The sequence below is a fragment of the Onthophagus taurus genome, chromosome 1, assembly GCF_036711975.1.
Source record: "Onthophagus taurus isolate NC chromosome 1, IU_Otau_3.0, whole genome shotgun sequence".
Classification (NCBI taxonomy): domain Eukaryota; kingdom Metazoa; phylum Arthropoda; class Insecta; order Coleoptera; family Scarabaeidae; genus Onthophagus; species Onthophagus taurus.
Window position 1 is genome coordinate 14,579,461 of NC_091966.1, and position 21,686 is coordinate 14,601,146.

At 31.5% G+C, this 21,686-nt stretch overlaps 1 protein-coding gene across 3 annotated transcripts; it reads right to left on the reverse strand.

Moving 5' to 3' along the window:
- Positions 1-28: 28 nt before the first annotated feature.
- Positions 29-18,914, reverse strand: LOC111413141 (ATP-binding cassette sub-family C member 4-like). 3 transcript variants are annotated; one of them, XM_071197374.1, is made up of 16 exons: positions 13,451-13,644; positions 13,359-13,396; positions 12,609-12,719; positions 12,420-12,554; positions 12,152-12,356; positions 9,372-9,597; positions 9,165-9,321; positions 8,186-9,107; positions 7,983-8,132; positions 7,728-7,927; positions 7,063-7,652; positions 1,504-1,734; positions 1,146-1,447; positions 849-1,094; positions 629-789; positions 29-566 (listed from the first exon to the last, which is right to left on the reverse strand). In XM_071197374.1, the coding sequence occupies exons 4-16, from the start codon at positions 12,494-12,496 to the stop codon at positions 212-214; spliced, it is 3,822 nt and encodes a 1,273-aa protein (XP_071053475.1). In that variant the 5' UTR covers positions 12,497-12,554; positions 12,609-12,719; positions 13,359-13,396; positions 13,451-13,644; the 3' UTR covers positions 29-211. The 3 variants fall into 3 exon arrangements, with proteins under 3 accessions (XP_071053475.1, XP_022899785.2, XP_071053476.1); XM_023044017.2 differs by lacking the exons at positions 13,359-13,396; positions 13,451-13,644 and adding an exon at positions 18,569-18,914; XM_071197375.1 differs by lacking the exons at positions 13,359-13,396; positions 13,451-13,644 and adding an exon at positions 13,273-13,352.
- Positions 18,915-21,686: the final 2,772 nt, after the last annotated feature.

Consider the following 21,686-nt stretch of genomic DNA (forward strand, 5'->3'; position numbering starts at 1 on the left):
TGAGGGAAGTTAATTTAGTTGCCTATACTTTTATTTAAAAATATTTTTATTTAAATCAAATACAGAACATTTAAATACAAAACAAGAAATGTAGTATAATCTGTTACAATTTACTTATAAATATTTAAACATATAAATAATTAAGTATAAAAAAACAACCAATTTAAATTTATTAAATCAGATCTGTCTTCAATGTATTTTTTGTACCATTTCAATCTTTGTGTTCGTTCTCATTTTCCGTATTATTTTCAATGATAGACTTAACGTGACCATTTTCCAATGGAATTTCTTCCATAATACTACCTGAGCTTTTTTTTAATAAGTACGCATCTTTGGCAATTTTTCTGAGTTTGTTCTCCATGGTTTTACCAGTTGCTTCGACCATGGCGCTGAAATTCCCATCCTTCTCTAACAATAAATGAGGGGAGTCAAATTCGACAGCCTCTCCATTATCCATTACTAAAACACGATCAGAATCCATTATTGTATTCAAACGATGGGCTATTGTTAAGACAGTGCAGTCTTTAAAGTTTTGTTTGATTGTTTCTTGAATTAAAGCATCGGTTCTAAAATGAAAGAAATATACCAGCAAAATTGATTTATAATTATAACAACATTTTGTAATTACTGTGGATCAACATTTGCTGTTGCTTCATCTAACACAAGAATTTTATTATTTTTGATAATCGCTCTTGCTAAACAAATTAATTGTCGTTGTCCAACGCTAAAATTTGTACCACCTTCTGTTACTTGCTGTTCTAATGTTTCAACCCCATCCTTTAATTCCACCTAGCAAACATTAAAAAACAATACATTTTTATCACAAACAAAAAAAATAACTAAAATACATTTTCAAGAGCTTTCCAAAGTGCTGCTTCGTCAGATTTATCAAATGGATCTAAATTATGTCTCACAGTAGCTGAAAATAGGACCGGTTCTTGTGGAATTATCGATATTTTCGTTCTTAAATCATGTAAACCTATTTCTTTGGTATCTACGTCATCAATAAAAAGATGACCATCAAATGGAGCTATTCGAAATAAGGCACTTATCAGTGAAGATTTACCAGCTCCTGTGCGTCCAACAATTCCAATCTAAAATAAAAAGTTAATTATTTGTCTTTAATACAAATTTTTATAACATACTTTTTCGCCTGGTTGAATATTTATATTTAAATTTTTCAAAACTGGTTCTTCATCGACACAATACTTCAGGTAAAGATTTTCAAATCGAACTTCCCCTTTTTTTGGCCAAGCTGATTCAGGTTTTTTAGTTGGTGGAGATTCAAACGGACCTTCCTTCTCAATATTTGTATATTGAACGACTCTTTCAACGCTGGTCATTTGAGACGCGACCTCAGCAGTTTGACGCATTCCATATTGTAACATACCAACAAGAATCATTGATTGGGAAATTACCAGACCAACATTTCCCGGTGGGGTTTTTCCTAATATCAAATAATGTAGAGAACCAAACGGAGAAAATTGAAAGAAATTAGCTTACCATCATCCATAATGAGAAACTGAAAAGCTAATACTCCCAAGAAAACGGTACAAATTAAATCTAGATAAAAACCGAATGCTTGCATTGTTACAATGTGAAGGTATGAAGCGTTTGTATGTCCATTTTGAAGAGTATCAAATTCTTTTGCTACCATATATTGTGCTTTAGATGATCTTATTGTAGTTATCCCAGATAAAGAAGCTGATACGTGGGAAAAAACAGGTGCCCTACCTATAAAAATAACATTGATTTATCTTTTGATGTATCATAAATATAGATAGAATGAGAAGTATTCCATTTTCTATCTAGTAATGATAATCCTCTAATATTAGGGATGATGGATTATCTCTTCGTATTGAGTAAGATTTATCCCAGCTTCAATCACCATTATAAAATAACTCTTACGATTAATGGATATGATAGAAATGCGAGATTATAAAATATTATGAAAGGCGGGGAACATCTTGCTCAGGATTAAGATATAAACTTTTATCATTGGTACCAAGTAGATCGGTATATTAGTATCATATTTAGCTAGGTATAGCAGTGCAATCACTAAACAGTTGCTCTATAATGCCACTCCTAAGTCATATGTAGGTATTTTCACAGTGACTGTAACATTTTTTCTGCCTACTCGCAAGTCTGCCGTTGCTTAGCTTTTCTACTCAGCTGCTTTGCTTGGCTGCTATGTTATAGAATGCTCATTAAACTGGATTGCAGCGGAACATGATTTAGTCACTGATGGGATACTCGCGACTTATGGTACTCCACTCACAAACAATTGAAGATTTCAAAGATTTACGGATCACCAAAATGTGATAGGTGTCAATACCTGTATCAGTACGCTTGTTTATCCAATCGTTAAATTGACGGTATTCTAAGGTTAGTTGCTGAAAAGGTGCGATCTTTATAACAATCAACTTATTCTTGTTTTCTGTGGTGAATTTTCTGCACCGACTTCAAAGACTTTGCATAGCGGCCACTACTATTGTAGGAGTTTTATATATTTCTCGTCATATCAAAACACGTGGTTCTATATACACTTATTAGGCAAGAGAAATATAGTAAGGAAACAAGGATCTTAGAAAGAGCAGAAGTTTTTGCGGTACATATCGCAAATTGTAACACACAATTCAGTGATTTCTTTATAATGTCAAGTAATAGCCCAAACAGGAAACAATCTTTAACCAATCTCTATAACAGCACAGAGATCAAATACAATGGAAAGAACATCAACAAGAACCAAATCAATCATTACACCAACACCCACGGACACCGGTGGTAGATTTTAGTGTCTAATATAATGTACGTCATAAATAAGAAAGAGTGAATTATTTTTCATCTATCATCAGTTTATCGTCAGATAGAAATTGTCTCTGAAGACAAAGAGAAAACTGATGTAGTGTTAAGTGGATTACTTGAAGATACTTGTGTATCTCGACATCCAAAAATTAAAAAACTGTTTCAACCACTAAAATCAAATAACTTCAAAGTTTAATTTGAGAAATGCAATTAAACAAAAGAAAATATTTTGGCCACGTAGTGTCCAATAGGAACCCCAATACAAAACCAGAACAGAAATCAATTTTTTTTCAAGATTATTAGAGTTTTATCATAATCTTATTAGGTAACTAAAATCACGAAACCATTCACAGCTTCTATGACAAAAAATGAAAAAATGTAAAAATCAAGGTTCAAATTATGAATCTTCCGTCCAATACTGTAAAGAACTATTAAACAATGTATGCATGCCGAGATTTTGGAAAGGAATTTATTCTCGCCACCGACGAATTGTCCATCTGACAATTGGACGCCAAAAACAAATTCGTTTTGTGGATTGAACTGTATCAGTTACAAAGTAGATAAAGTGAGCTTCAACGAGCAACTTCTGACTTTTGTCTATGTCGTTAAACAAATTAGATCAGATGTTTACGAAGTATAAAGTAGTCTATTATTATTAGATGAGGGAGTTTGATCCATGTTGACCACTTATTTTTTATATAATATAAATTCAAATAAATTTATTGTCTTATTTAGAGAATAAAAGAGACCAGAAAAAGTATTGCTTTTTATTGAATTTATATTATAGTCTATTATTATTATAAACAAGAGACCACTAATATGTTTGGTCTCTGAAAGAGCCAAATTTATAAGTATTTATGTACATATAAGCAAGATTTAGTACATAAGGACAACCAATACTAACTAAAACACTCTAATAGACCAACCAGACATAAGAGAAGTGTCAAATAACTTCAACTGATTCAATCTACAGATATTCAAGATGAAATTTTAGACAACAAAAAGAAAAAATCCATCATCTCATCCAGAAACAAAAGTGAAAATGTTAATTTTATACGTAATAATTAACAAAACACACTTACATATTTTGAATTTATTTAAGAATTTTATATACAAAAGAAGAAAATGTCTGTCGCATTATGTGCAATGTTTATAATATCAGATGAACAGAAGTTACTTTATTCAGCAGTTTGGAATTTGTTTTCCTTCGTTAACCCTATCATAGAGTAGGTACCTTAGGTTAGCTCTAAGTCCATCCTCGCCTAAGTGATACTAACACAGTATTTTTTAATTTCTACTCCAGTAAATGCGGTAAGCATGCCCCCCAGAGTCCAACACCGACAGATATTTCGAAAACTTAGCCGAAGGGCTGCGTCTCTTCCCGTGTATTTCTTCTTCTTCCAAAAGCACGAGTAACATGTACGAAGATGCTGCGTGTGCATAACTCAATCGACAACATCCTGGTATTCAAAAATTATACGTTCATATATTTTCTAGATTTGTCAGGTGATGTCATAGCAAGAGTGAAAATCCAACGCACATCATAGATGTGTATCTTAGACGTGTCATAAATTAAGTTTCTCGACTTCTAAAAGTTTTGGAATACTATTACAAAACTACGTTCTAAAACAGGAAGAAAAAGGTAAGGAACCGGAGAGAGAAGAAGAGAACAATGAAAACGAAAGTTGTGACATTACTGAAGAATAACGCAAAACAAGTACTAAAATCACTAGAAATATTCATAGCTCAAGAAAAAAACAGGATAACGAATGTAATTAAATTGAATACTTATTAACAATAGAAAAGAGGAAGAAGTGAAATATAGGACAAATAAACCAAATTGTGTCTATTATCAAATAAACACTATGCACACTTATATTGTGTACGACTCAGAATCATGGGCGATGATTGATAAAGTTAGTTCATGAACAACGAAATCTGAAATAAAGTATATAATAATAATAATAACAAGCAACAGAGATAGCACGGATATCATAAAATAAGCACATTTACAAAATGTATTTGAAATGATGCCACAAGGACAAAGGAAAAGATGATAACTGCGAATCACATGGAAAAAACGAGAAAACCGACCTTGAACTCAAACCATAAGTTATAAATGCCATAAAAAAAGGAATACGTGTCGCAATCATTGCATACAACCACGCAATCACGCTATAATTGAAGACACAAATAGGAAAAACTTATTTTACGCACGAATATATCAAGGTTTCAAATAAGAACAGAACAAATAATGAAAATTATGTTCAGGATTTAAAAAGCAAAGATGAAAATACAAGAAAACCACTAACTTTGAGAATACGATATAAGGTGGTCATCATGAAAAAAACGCCTTAGACGAGTTAAAAGTTAGAAGTTTTTTTCAAAGAAATCCTATGAGTAGAATTCCTTTATGAATATTATAAATTATCTCCATTACTAGTTTTACACACTTTAAGAAGATTTAGAAGATTTTTGGTTACTTTGTGATATTATTTATTCAGACAGTTCAAAACATTCTAAAAAACAGGCATGGATATGAAAAGATTATTCTGTTGAATAGATTAAGAGATTACTTTTCAACACAAATTTAAAAAAAAGCTACCACGTAAGAATAGTTTTATTGAATTTCAATAATTGACGATTGGGGATTACTAATGGAGTATAGAACGATTTCCATTGTCCTAAATAATTAGCAAACAAATGAACTGTCAGGTATGGACTATAGGGCGTATGGACAAGAACTTGAAAAAAACTTGAAAACCCAATTCTGTATGTAAAGCCAGGTCTTTGTCTGATTTGAGGTGTGCGGTCTTGCATTATCATACAACAACCTGATTCCTTTCCTCTTCGTTTCTGTCGAATGACTTGGTGTAGTTTTTCGAGAGTTTGCCAATGATTGTCGTTTTCAAAAAACTTGGAGTATGTTTCGATCGGAATTAACATTGTACGGCTGTGACTACACCTGTTGCACCTGCTATGCAGTACATATGCGCACTAAAGTGCTTGCAAGTTCCAACCTGTTCGTAGTGACGTAGACGGTGTGCCGCACAAACATACCTTTGGAACCGGATATCCCTCGTGTTTGATAAGTTGATTTAAAATAACAAATATGAAATGATTACAAAAATTTGTCATTATCTTTCATGTAAAAACGATAAGCAATACGTTGTTTTTGAAATCACATTGATAGTGACTTTTAAATCTACGACTAATAATGCGTTATACCTTTCTACTGTCTTTTAAGTAAGTTTTGTCTAAGTATTGATAATATTGTTAAGAAACGTTTTTGCATGTTAGGCTTTATCTATGTTAAATATCCAGTGATTTTACAATCTTTTCTGTGATTGTCAATTATATTTTGCCTTCATATCGTCTATGCATAATTATGCACTAAATCTACCTAATGTATCTGTAAATATCACATCTACATTGTCCATCTGGTCTTGTCCATCTACATTGTCCAACACATTCCTCAGTGCTATTTAAATTTTGGAGTTTGAGATAATTTCTGAGTATAGGTAAAGTTAATGACTTGATTTTACTACAATTTTACTACTTTTGACTATTAAATACCTAATCTCTTTTCCTCACCAATAGCTGATTGAGAAAGTACACAATAATACTTTTAACTTAAAACCTTAAGCATTATTACAAAGACCCATAATATTTGGACTTAATTATGAAGGATTTAGTTTTATAAATCTACTAATACAGTTGTTTGATAAACCTCCAGTTCTTTCTGTCTAGTTTCAGTTATTATGAATTTTATTAATTTGGAAAATTTATGTACATTTTGGTTCTCAATATCGATCTTGATTTCTGTTCTGCTTAACTTAATAAGTTAAATATATCACTGTATTTTAAGTTTATTACCTTCAACATTATTGAAACTTTTCAAGCATTGAACAGAAACATCATCTAATACTGTTACAATTCAGTTTAGGCTTATCAACTACATCTTAATTCATGGGATCATTAACTTAAGTACAGAAGATAATGGAAAACGAAATTGATCGCCCTCAAAATTGAGGTGTACTTTATTTTTCATTAGTAAAGTGAATTTTCTAACGCCTAGACAACATCTTAATTCTGAGCAAAATGGAGTACCTTATCCATCATGATCAAAGATAGTAAAAATTTGATGTTCTCTAAATTTTCTAGCAATTATAGAATATAGATTATCAAATTAAAATTATTTTCCATCACTTATTTAAAGAAAATTGTATTTACCACAATCTAAAAAATAATACTTACTAGTTCCTTCCAATCTCTTTAAATCTTGAGCTGTTCTTAAATAAACTATACGCAGGAACAAGAAAAGGGAACCCAATAGAACACTAGGTACAACCACCCAAGGAACAAAAATCCAAACCATTATTAATATTCCAGACATCACCATAAATATTTGAATAGCATCCAGCATAGCTCTAGGCAAAGTTTCATCAATTGCTCCCATATCTTTTGAAAATCTATTCAAAATTCTTCCGGACGGATTTGTATCAAAAAATCTCATGGTGGCTTGGAGAAGATTTGAAAACATCCAGTCGTGTAGCCTTTTTGATGCTCGCATACATATTTTAAAAAACAATAAAGATCTTGTTGTAGTTAATATTATGGACATTGCGATAAAAAAAGTGTAGAATAATATATAGTATTCGTTGTCTATATGATCTGGGGAATTTGCCGGTTGTATAAATGATTGTATGAATGAAACGTTAGATGACGAGATATTGGTTTCTGGAATTAATGGAACTTCTAAAGTAGAATTTGTTGAATCTTCTTCCAACAAAGAATCATTTGTTGCTTTATTTGCTGTTAATCTATGAGATTCGACGGTGTTTGTCCTGGAAATGAATGAAAATAAGAATTTGAGTAAGATAAAAAATGTAAGTGAAATTTAAGATAATTTTTTTTCTTACCAATGAGTTAACCATAAATCACCAGCATTTACAAATGCTTGTGATATTATGACTAAAATAGCAAAAAATATTAAGGCTATTACTGGAGCTCCAGCTTTAAAATATTTTTTGTACAATGACGACGAGATTGCGCCTTTTTCTACTAATTCTTGGGTCTCTTGGGGTTCTTCGTTATCGTTTTCATCTTGCTCTGTTGTACTCTTTAAATAACACATAGTTTTATTATTTTATTAATCTTTTTTATTGAATACTTACAGATTCAGATCTACCTGAAATCAATCTTTTTCTAACACCAACTTCTTTATGAGGAGTTTGATTTAATACATCATCATTAGTGTCCTGTCTTAAATAAGCTAATTCATTCTCGGATAATTCCTTAAAAGTGCCAACCCTCTCAATTTGGCCCTATAATTATAAATTTATTACAAAAAAAATTAAAACCAAATTAATTACATTACATTATTCATCACAATAATTTGATCGACGTGTTTTAAGAATTGCAATTGATGGGTTACCAAAATCCTAGTTTTATTTTTAAGATAATCGCAAATGCACTCTTTAAATAATTTGTTAGCGACTTGGGCGTCAACAGCCGATAATGGATCGTCCAAAAGGTAAATATCAGCTTGTCGATAAACGGCACGTGCTAAATTAATTCGAGCTCTTTGTCCGCCGCTTAAAGAAGCTCCTCTTTCGCCTATTAAAGTTTTATCGCCTTGAGGAAGTTGATCAAAATCAACTAATAAAGCACAAGCTCGAACAACTTTAGTGTAAGTACTTTGTATAAATTTTTGTCCAAATAAGATATTATTTTTTACGTTTGAACTGAACAACCAAGGTTCTTGGGAAGCGTAAGATATTTCGCCGTTTATTTCTAAAGTTCCATTCCCCGGAGAAAGTTCTTTAAGTAAAAGTTGAAGAAGAGATGTTTTTCCAGAGCCAACAGTTCCAACGATAGCCGTTAAACTTCCTGGCTTAATATTTAACGTTATATTTGATAAAGTATCGATTATAGGGTTTGGAATCCAACTCGCTTTAACATTTTTTATTTTTATACTTCCTTTAGATTCTGGAAACGATTTGTCGGTATAAGTTAATGATTGTTGTACTTCTTCGAGTAACAGGAACTCTTGTATTCGACGTATTGAGACTTTGGACTCTGCTAACATAACTATTCCCATTGGAAAAAATATCGACATATAAAGTTGTATTATATTAAAAAATTGGGAAAGTGAAAACACTTTATCACTGTTTAAGGGATTACCCATAAGTACGTAGATTATCAATGTTAAGTATAAAGCGAAACGTTCCGTAAATACCATCAAGGCCACAGTTATTCCTCTTATGTAAGAAGTTGTAGTTAAGGCTTTTATTTCTAACCTATATTATAAGATATCAATTTTTAATTAAAAACATGTTTTGAATATTATTTCTTACTTTCGACATAGCTGAACCATTTTATCAAATGGCTTCTCCCAGGCATACATTTTTATGACTTGTATACCAGATGTAATTTCAGACATTAATTTTACCCTTGCATCTGTTCTTGTTGCTATTTTTGATCGCAATTTTCCTTGAAGTTTCGACAAATAACCTTAAAATGTAATTGTTATTTTTGCGATTCTACTTATTTTTTATTATTACCTTGAAGTACTAACGATTGTATAAATAACGCTGCAAGTCCAATTAAAGCAGAATAACCCACACTGTTATACATAACAGAAGCCGCAATAATAGCTTGTATTGGCATTATCCAAATGTAATGTAAAAACCCGGCAGCTAAATCAAATCTTTGGACGTCGTTGGACATTAAATTTACAATCTGACCAGCAGCAGTTTTACCCAAAGACGTTTTATTTAATTTTAATAGCTACGTAATTTAAAAAAAATTGTTAACTTTATTTTTTTTTATCAGAATTGCTTGTCCAAACATCATCAACGTGATGTATAGACCAAAACTGTAAAAAGTTCTTATAAACATGTGTCTAGATATGTTTCCTTAAAAAGTTACGCTAATTCCAAAATTGTGATTAATCGATAACAATTTTTATAAATCAACAAGAAAAAATTTCACATTTATTTACGATTTTGTTGTGGTTAGACAGAGTAGTGCTCAAAATGTCCTCTGTTGGCAGTAATGCATTATCGAACCATTGATTGTCGAACTTACTCAAGAATTTCTGATTAGACTAATTCGATCGCCCAGTTCTTCTAAAGTATGAATGGTGTAGTGTACACAAGTTACTTTAGATGGCCCCATGACAGCAAATCTATCGGAGTGTAATCTGGAGAACGTGGTGGCCACGCACTTGGCCCACCTCTACTAATCTAGCGATTAGCAAGCGAAAAAATATTACTTAACTCCCTAGCAAGAAAGCCCATCCATTACGAATTTGTTTGAGTTGATTTGACCGTTGCTGAATGTCTACGATGAAAATAAAGAAAAAACTCGGTATTAAACTTCTTAAAAATGATATTTTATTATAACGTGCTCCCTAATATAACGTATGCACTTTTGATCTGTATTGTACTGCCTTCCGTTTAAAATATCCTGTTTCACGAAGACGTTAATGGATTGCCGCAAAACTCCCTTTAGTTGAATATCTTCGATTCGGAAATGTTTCGGCATAAAACCGTCAAGCCAAATTACTGTTACCATTTGCTCTGAATTTTCATAATGACCATTAATGGGATGCATAGAGCAGCTCAAACACAAACAAAAGGGGTGAGACTAATACTTTCTAAGTACAAATTTAGATATCCTCAACAGAGATAACAAAAAGCCGACAAGAGGTGCTAAACATAAGTTTGGCTACTCCTCGACTCAGTTCGCAAATCGGAAACTAGCATGTATCCCGTGAAATCACTTTACGGAATCACAAGCACATTCGCTTTGTCGTTGTAACAGATACAACAAAAACGATAAAATTCAAAATCATCTCACTCACTGATTGCTGTTCTTATTGTAGACACATCAGCAAAGGTTGAAGAAATCAAAACTAATATTGAAATCAGAGAGGATCTTGAAATAGCTTCTATTCAATTAAATGACGTTATATATAGGTCAGGCATATGAATCAAGTTGTCCAATAAAACACAAAAGAGTACGATTCAATGTGGAATAAGAACCTTGAACAACAGCGAGTCATGGTTAGAAGACTATATAAAGTCAGACATTCCAAACTCGAACATACATAGAATCTCTATAAGAAGGCCCTAACGGAGTATAACTTGACCAAGAAGCACAGATTTTCTTGTCTCCAAAAACCTGTCCTGATGCAGATGCAGATCAGGAAGTAATGGATATTACTCGACCATCTGGCATGGTTCGCGTGGGTAATGAAAACGCGCAGAAGCTGGCCAAAGCGGCAGAGAGGACGTTCTTTATTGGACCGCAACTTGGCTGTGTACTACAAAAAAGCCACTTAAAACAGGTGATTAACACTTTCGGCTATACAAAGGTAGTGTTCCGCGGGAAAGGACTACCAGGAAACAGGCGAAGAGTATGATAACTACATTTCTTCAACATTGGACAAGCTCAGTTTCAAACTTGTCGACATTGCAACAAGAAGTCAGAGACTGCTGAATATATTCTGTGTGACTGCGTCGCCAGTGGTCGCCTAAGACATAAAATTTTCGCAAAGGTTTGCCTTGCACCTACTAATATAAAGGAACAATACTTTTGCGCAATATTAAGGTTCATCAAAGACCTCAGTCCAGCAGCAACAAAGAAAGAAAAAAAAAAAGAAAAACATGCAGAACATCCTCACGCGATTAGAAAATCAACATCAACATTTCAATATAACATCTGGGCTGGTATTGTTGGCGAATATTTAATAGGACCAATATGTTTACCAGACAGATTATATGGGCAAAATTACGGACATTTTTTGGAAATGATTTACCTACCTTATTGGATGACGTTCCGTTGGAAACAGGTCGTGACTTATTTTAATGCATGACTCACCAAATGCTTGGTGCTTCACCAAATTTCAGCCTTGTTGCTAGGGAGTACTTAAATTATATTTTTCCGAATTCTTGGATTGGCAGAGATCCAATTCTCTAGATTGTACTCCGATAGATTTTTTTATGGGACACCTAAAACAATTTGTGTACTCATTTCATACTTTAGAAGAATTGCGCGACCGAATCAGTCATAGTTTTCGTGTAGCCCGGGAATTCTTAAACGAGTTCGACAATGCCAAAATAAATTGCTGCGGAAGACCACATTCTGAACATTTACTGTAACGTCTAACCATAGAAAAATCCTAAATAACCTATGTGAAATCTATTCTTGTTGTTTTCACTTTTTAAGAAATCATTTCTAGGCACATGTTTATAAGAACTTTTTTTACAGTTGTGTTCAACACATCTCGTTGGTGAAGTTTGGCCAAGCAATTCAGATATAAAAAAAGAAAGCTTACTTTTCGATACATTAAGGAACAAGTAGCTATTCGACACCACATCCCAATTCTATGACTATAAACGACAACATTATGTATTAAGATTGTATTTAAAAAGGACATAAAAACAACAGCAATAGCAAAACACCAGCCTTCAGATTTAGTATAAGGGCTGTCAATGTCGAAGTATCTTATAAATTCAGCTAAGACAACTGGTTGAAATATGCTATAACAAAAAATGATTTATTGTATTCTATATATTAATTAAATAAATAAATGTGTAACAAACCGAAGTGCTGCTGCGATGATAAGATGAGCAACTCCACAAAGCATATACGACTTATAAAATGTCTTTACGATTGCCATTCCTAATGATGGTTTTTTATGTGTTTTCTTTGCCTTAATTAATTCTTTATTCCAATTTCTAAGAATGAAATTTAATCAATAACGTTTTTTTTTATAAAATTAATATAGTAACCTTTCCAATAAGTTGCCCAATGGTTCTGATTGATCCTGAGATTGTGTGTTATAAAGATTTTTAATTTCGAGATCATTTTTATAACTGTAGTAAAATAGAGGAAATGTCCAACTAAAAAAATAATAATTGATTAGGATCTAAAAACTCATTAATAGAAACAATCAAAATTTAATGTTGATTACAATAATAGTAGGTGCCAAAATAATTTTTTTGAATGACGTTTTATTTTTGGATGATTTATCAAATATTTTACAACTCATGAAAAAGTTAAGTAAATATTTTAGAAATGACGTGAAAATTTCGTAGATAATATTTAAAACATTCTTTAAATTGATCAGATAATTGAAATAAACGTTATCAAAACACGAAGTTCTTATCGAGTTTGTAATTTCCTTTTGTTCACATGCAATTCTTTCCAATGAATTAAAATTAAAATAAGTGCATTCTTAAAAAATGTAATCGCTCTTTTTTGAGTGTAGGCAAGAAATGTAACAGCAATTTGCATACAAAATGAATCTATCTTATCTCGAAACATTCTTGTTTACACACGTGCGTTCGTATTCATTTACATTTAACACGTTATGGTTACAACTTTCGTAATCGTTCAAAAATGCAATAGTACAAGTTAAAGAATGATAAAATCGCGAGAATTTTCAAGACTTGCCAATTTTGTTGTTGACATTTTGAAATACACGGAAGGATTACTGGGTGCGGCAATCAGACCAAAAAAGTAACTAAATTATTACTTGCCATATTTCGAAACTTTATTGTTTCTTCTAAGGCAATTACTAAAAAACAACGAAGTTATTAACCAGAAAAAAACAACCTCTAAATTTACTTACATCATAGTTAAGTGAAATCGGGACAGTTGAAATACATCAAAACAATTCTTGACTACTCATTAAGACAAAAAAGTCAAAGTCAATTAAATCATTTGTAAAACATACTAATCCGACCGTGTAGCCAACAGTTTCTGCGATCAAAAACTCCACCTAATGATTTTGAAATACCTATTCATCATCAAAGTCGAGTTTTATTTACTGAAGATTTGGATTGATTTTTTCTAAACCAGAAATTTATTGACTTTTATCTTATTTAATAGAGGCTTAATAAAATAAACAGAATACAATTTTTTTTTAAATTTTAAGTTTACGAAAGCATTAAACAATTTTATTTACAAAACTGTAGATTCTAGAAAGAGCGAAGTTAGAAATGATTTTAGAGAAATGAATGCTTTACTATCAGCAGACTTAAAAATAAGATAAAACATTTTCAAAAATGATGGATTAGAATTAATAGTAAAAATTGTATATGCAAATAATGTTTTTTTTTTCTTTTATAACTTTAACTATGACACTTCATTTTAATAATTCCTAATATCTATTTCTAATATCTCTGCATAATTCATTATATCTCAAACATTCTCTCAGGCATAAATTATTATGTGTTAGATTATTTATATTAGGTCTTCAATAAGATAACTCTCAACATTGCTCTCAAAATTGCCCACATAATATTTTTAGCTGTCATTCCATAGATTTTACTGGTAATAGTTACAGGTTTACGTTGTTTCATTTGTTAGATCTCTATGGATATTAAGTATAACCCAAATATGAGAATCTTGCAGTACTGCTGTAAGGATTCTCACACAAAATTATATATAGAATCAAATAAACGTATTGAATGTTGATCAAAGGATTGAAAAACAATTTCACACATACCGATCACTTCACCAACGCATCTGTTGCGCGATCATCTTTTGAATTTATGAGCACAACTATCCACTTATATCATTATGCGATCTTCCCTTTCATTTTAATTGCAAGAAAGTAGGACGTTTTCGTAATAAAGCATGAGCACAGGCTGCGCTGCACACCCGACCTATCATGTTGCTATGAGAAGATAGTATATCATGTATGCTGGATAGAAATTGCCAAAAGAAACAAATTGAGAGCGAGATGTTTCGAATAATTTTATCAAGGTATAGAATTGACACAGAAATTAAAAGATGTTATGTTTTCCAATAACAACTAATGGGACGTCCAAATAAGAGGTTTGAAAAGTAAACAAAAGCAGTGCAAATGCTCTAAATGTTCTCTCACCATAAAACTAGAAAACAAATTAAAATCATTCATAGTAATACTCTCCGAAAGAACATTGTTAATATAAGACCTATTGCTGTAATAACTTCCTTCATAGCCAATTGGAGATTTGAGGCATCATCAATATAGCTACTACTAGTGTCTTTTTATGCTTTATGTTTCTTTGGAGTTTCATTTGTTATAACATTGTTTATACATATTTTCTTGTGTTACTATCTTATCTATTATTAATCAAATTTATTATGCGACAACAAAGAAGAAGTTGGTATGCGGTAGCATGAAAACAATTCATACCGTGCTAGGTTGTAGGTTTACTGAATCTATGCACGATCAGTCCTACTCAAACATCGGTAAATGAAATAGCAATAGTTAAGTCGCACGAAGTTACAAAAGCTACAAGTTATCCATATTTGACGTACATAGCTTACATTGCTAAGAATCCATCTTGAAATCACCGTTCTGATAACAGAACGATAACAGTCACCCAGCAACATCGAAGTTTAATTCTTGCGAAAAGGCAGCAATGTTAAACGTAAAGGGTCTGTACTGTCTCATGTTTATGAGTCTTTCTTGTGAACCATGACCTACACGAGTACAGTCTAACTTACGTTCATTTACACATGGTATCGGTATATCGTACAATCATCATTGAATAGAGCACATAACTCATGCACCTTGTTTCGAAAACTCCATCAATGCGTTAACATACACACAAATAGAATATTTTGTTGTAATGTAGTTCAACATTAATCGTTTTAGTACTAACAGTTAATACTTAGATTTAAAAAGCTTTGGATATACAATTGTAACATGAGAGGATGAGTTATATAAGTCCTCTGATCGCAGTATACACAGTTATTTAAAGCTGATTCGTCACATTTGAAAAAGTTGTTATTGACGATAAATTTCAAGCTGAAATGATATGGATAAATTCATATTTGTAACTCGCCATATTCCTGATTAGCAGGACCAAAAACTGGGATAAAATGAATGATGACTGTGTCACTAATATACCTGTTGAAGGTATTTGCAACAGAAGATTATACAGGTCGAAGATTATTACATTGTGAATCAATGTTTAATGCTATGAGCATAATAGATGTAAGGATAGATTTACTGGAAAGACTCCTTATTTAGTATCTGTGGGGGCAACAAACTTTTGAATGATCAGCATGGATAGAAACATCGTATTGTTTGCGGATTTAAATGATTTCAGGCAAATAACCCGAAATTAAATGCAGACAAGATCTTGTTATTGTATTTTTCTCTCAGGCCGGACTTGGATGCTGATCATTTCATTGAATATTTGAAATTTTCTGTTCTAAAACTCGCTGCGGTTCTTTGGTGCGTGTTCTAACACTCGTACAATCCTGTATTATATAAAAATGTGACTTATTCAAAAATGTTAGCCACAAAAATTAGTTCATAACAGATTACTTCAGAGTATTTTGGAGTACAAGAGAATTCCGGATTTGAAGAGAACACCAGAATATAATCGTTTAGCGGATTACCTCTGAGTAATGTAATGATGACAGTGTTGTACAGAACACCAAATTAGCAAATTTCTCTAAATAAGCGGAGTATTCTAGAGAGGGAGAGATTTCCAGAGTAGCAGGTTATTACAGAGCGTGAGGCGAAATGCACAGTAGAGGAGCACTTCAAAGTCTATTTTATTTGTCATCAATACCATTTATTTCAAAATCATCATTAATCAGTGTGACAGAGAATTTTAAAGTAGCAATGTAATATTTAGTAGCCCAACGTATCAGATTGGATTCCAGAATAGGAGAATGCACAATAGTAGAAAATCATTTCGGAGTAGGTCTACCTTCAAATAAGAGAGAACTTCATAGTGGCTATTAACTTCAAATTGGCAGAATATTTCTGAATAGCAGGGAACACAGAGTTAGTAGAGTACTTTATAACGGGAGCAAATTAATGGAGTAGATCAAAGTGACGATATATCTAGCGGTAGTAGAATACTTCAACACAACAAAAACCTCCAACAAACTTAAGTAGCTGAGTTTGTACTTCGAAATTATCATCGTGCATTATACTAGCAAAGTGCTTAGTTGGAGAGAACTTTACAGTAGAAAAGAACTCTAAAAAACCTCTAAACAGAATAGTTACATATAAGAAGACTACTCCCTAATAGAACACTCGAGAATAGAAGAGAGATTCTAAATTAGCAGAATACCCCATATTTGTGAAGTACTCCATAATAGCAGCATCCTCCAGAATAGGCCAGAAATTTAGAACAACGCACTACATCATAATAACAGAATAACAAGTCAAGAGTTGCAGAATAATACAAATCAGCAAAGTACTCTAAAGTAGCAAAAAACCAACCGTAATCGATAATCAAAAATTGTGTTAAAATGACATTAAAACATGAAATTTTATTATTGAGACACAGTTAATTCAAGCATAAAGTTGAGTTCATTCAAGAACTGATGTTATATTATCGCTGCTGTCTTTTCATTCATGAAAACCTACATATTTTGTTTAAGCTATGCATATTTTGCGATTACAGTGCTCATTAAACGTTTTAAAAATTATAGCTATCAGTACCATAAAAAAACGAGTTAAATTGTGGACAACCACAAATAGTAAACCATTTCAAATTAAAATTTATTGCCTGAACCCGAATATATCCCGGACATTTTCATTCAATATCTGTATCTTTTATAGAGTACTAGATAACTCGATAACAAAAGTAGCACCATCTATCGACTTTATTATTAAATTTTGATTGATTTTACATTAATATATTTACACAAATAGGTCAAGTTGACTCATTTATAATTAAAATAAGAATTTCAATGATTTATGTGTGTGTTTAACAATAAATTAAAATACCATAACCTACAATAAGTGCAGTTGTTAGCTAACTTCACTTATGTTTTTAGTTTGTTGTTATGACCAGCATTGCCAACCCTACGGATTTATCGGTAGATATAGAAGATAGTCTACCGATGTACCAATGTAAGATATCTAAGATATACCAATGTACGACTCAATTTACTGATATTTATGAGCTTTTTGCTTTATTTTACAATTCTAATAGATTATCTATAGATTATCCCGATATATGGCCGGCATCCATATATCGGGATAATCTATAATTTTGGCAACGTTGGTGATAACAATTTTAAAATTCTCTTTCAATTTTTCAAATTATTATGTAATATTTGATACATCATTGTTTAAATTAAGTATAGCAATTTAAATATTTGGAGTTCAGGAAAGTACCTTTTATAAAAAAATATATTTCAATAATATTGATATTATACAACAAAATCCCAGTGTTCACAAGCCATCACGACGTGACTCACATAGTGGGATAAAAAGATTTATCTTATCCAAGCGATTATGTAAATAAAGTATTAATAATTCTGTAAAGATTAGCATGTCAAGGATACAACTAACAACCTATTATAGTCTGGCTATAAACGTTGCAAAATATTTTAAATAAAAAGAATGCATAAAATAAATACAATGTTTTTACAAAGAGATAACGAAGCAAACCTTTTTAGCTTAAAGATAAACAAAGAATGACATCAATTATCTTTAATTTTAAGTTGTAAAATTATTCATACTCTTTCTTACTATGTATACTTACAATATAACCATTATGATTCATTATAATATCAATGGGCATTGACCTGAGTGCATAACAATATATTTATTTAAATTTATTTCCTGTCTGGATAAAATTCTTAGTGATAGATATTTAAAAAAAATACTATCTCCATAAATTTATGTTAATTAAATTAAAAAATTACATGTATTCAATACACTTGTATATATTATTTTGTATACATACAAATACATTTTTAAGTGAACAAGTTAACTTACCAAAAGAATGTTTTAGACAAGATATTGGCCTTGGATTCAGGACTTGGATTATCGTACTTTTTAGTCGTATCCATTGTGTAAGTTTTCGTTACCTGAGTGTTTTAATGTTAATTCAGGGTCACACAAAACCGATTCAATCAACATGAACTATGAACTTATAACCTTCCACGGCAGCAATAGATTTAAGTACGTTTCATAAATAGATATTCTTTTTAAATCGATTTAGCACAACATGTTTCCGCGAAGAGAACAGCTGATCGTTAGGATAACTACTGAATTCTTTAACCTCCAAACTCGCTTCCCCTACCACAAATTGTGATGTCGAAGTCATATTCAAAATATCTCCGCAATAGATTTAATCGGTTTCCGTATTTATTGTCGATAACAAATATTTGATAGTGTTTACTACTTACATAGCGCCATACAATCTTTGTTGATTATTTGTATAAATACAGTGTGTCCGTAAAGTAGCGGATATAGGCGATAAAATCATTATAAACAGTTTATGGATATTTCGAGATCTATTTATAGTTTAACTACTTCAAATTTGTTGACATGATAAAAATAGCAGTAGCTATGAATAACTATGGTAAACAATTATTTTAAACAATTTCTTAAGTGTCAAAAAGTGTTCTAGTAAAGCTTGTTGAAGTGTGGTGGCGCGCCATCTTGTTGGAATAACTGCCGTTGGAATTGAGTTTGATTAGCATTAGGATATTGTTTTGAAAAAGTCTAAACATCTCTCTCCAGTTAAGGTTTCCTCAATAAAGTACTATTTTGACCACACATTGATCTTTTACGGATATTGCGTGTGCGACTTTTTTGCCCAATGTGGGTTTTGGGTAGCCCAATCAGTGGTGGCTTTAGGGTGGAACCGGTGTGGACGATCGCCTAGGGCGCCAGGGTCAAGAGGCCATCAGGATCAAGGGACAGTCATTTGATTCTGGATTAACTATAGACAAAGAAACAAAAAAATTAATTTCTAAGGAAAGTTTACGATGGAAAATGTGCTTCAACGATTGATGCAGATTACATTATATTTAGCTGAAAATAATTTGGCTTTCAGGGGATCTTCTGATAAATTATTTACCTCAAATAAACTATTATTGGCAAGATTTGACTCTATCATGAAAGAGCATGCCAAATTAGCAATGAAAGGAGAGTTGAAAATGAATTGATAGAATTAATGGCATCGCAAATTACATCCACAATATTATGCCAAGTAAAGAATTCAAAACATTTTGCAATCATAGCTGAGTGTACTCCTGATTAAGCCATAAAGAGCAACTCTTCCTAACATTAAGGTACAATGACATAACCGAGGATGGCGTAACGATTAAAAAATATTTCTTCATAGTTTTGGAAATTGATGAAACAAATGATGCAGGTCTCACAGAAGCTATTTTACAAATATTGAGTGATCACAATCTCAATATTAGCGATTGCAGGGAATAGGGTTATGATAATAGCGGCAACATAAAAGGAAAAAACAAGGGCTTGCAAGAGAGAATTACCGACCTTAATTCGTTAGCTTTCTTTGTACCATGTGGATTATCTCTTTCAGAAAAAAATCCGTAAAAAAATTAGAGTTTGCCATTTAAAAAGAATATCGATGATAATCTACATCAAAAAATTGCAAAAAATTTAATTCTTTAGACCCGTTTCAAGGAATTCCATTCACCGTTTTCCATCACCTATATCCGCTGCTTTACGGACACACTGTATAACAACAATAACTTCATCAAAGTACATAAACAAATAATATTTATGTGTTTATTCCATTTTAATTAATTTTTTAAGTCATTAATCAAATGTATTAGAATCCTACAAAAATTATTATTGAAATGATAAATATAACATAATCTTGAATGAATTATTCTTATGAAAGACAATGACCTTAACATGAATCATAAATAATGAATGTAATTCTATTATTAAAAGAAAAATCGTATAATGTGTTATAATGGTGTTACTTCAAGATTAATTATTCCTAATGAAAATTAATGAGCTAAGACTATGAGTGTATCGGCAGGTAAATAACATTACTTGTTTATGTCGCAATAAAAAACAAGTTTTTATATATATATATAGGATGAAACATTCTGTTTTGGTAAACGTTTCATAAACAGCACACTTCTAACTTTATTCTTATCAAAACAATGTTTTTTGATGCATTAGATGACGCAAGATAAATCGATATCAGTCTATTTAAGAGACTCCACTGAAGATTGTCTCCAAAAAGCATTTATTGATGTCAACAATGAAGAACTAAAAAAAGCAGTTACTAAAAAGTATTAAATACCAAGATACAGTTTGGATGAGGTATTCATTTTTCTAAAATTCGAGCTATATCAGAAATTTATTTGAAACTTTGTTTAATAAATTTTGGAAAGTTGCGAATTTTTTTCTAATTGAAAGATCGACCTTCAAACATCAGTGAAGTATTTTGTGGATAATAAAGACTCCTTTAAAGAATCCTTTAAAAAAGTGTATCTAGTTCATCCATTATAAACAACTCGTGCTTCAGAAGATGTCACCTTCTGCTGCAATGGCAAAACCAGAAAATGATTTACTGTTATAGAACACTATCTTAAGTCTAACAACTATTTTTGATTTTGGAGATCTCTGTTTATGTTTACAATGGAGACGCATTTTTTTTGTTTCTATCTATTAAACTTTTGTGCTTTTAAATTAAGCAAGTTATTAAGCAGTTTGAAACTACTTAAAAACTGAAATTCTTAAAAAGCGCATCTTCTTAAAAAAACTATGCTGTAAGTTAAAAAACGCACTTGAAAAGAAGCTATTAGTGAGCTTAAATCTAAACTAATGGTTTTAAAACTTGCGGTTTGTAGCCTTCGAACCAAAATAGTTGGAATTGTTGGAAAAAAAATTAATTGTTCTAAATGTTTTTGTATAAAGAACTGAATAAATGAGCATACAACTACTACAGCAATACTGAAAATGTAAATAAATTTTTGCAGCAGCAGCTTAAATATTATTTCCGAAAAAAACCAAACGTACCAACAAATGATAATGAATTCAACTTTACAAACAATTTTGAAGATTTTCCTGTTGTTCACAGATATTCTTCGTTATATTTTAGACTGCGCATAATCTG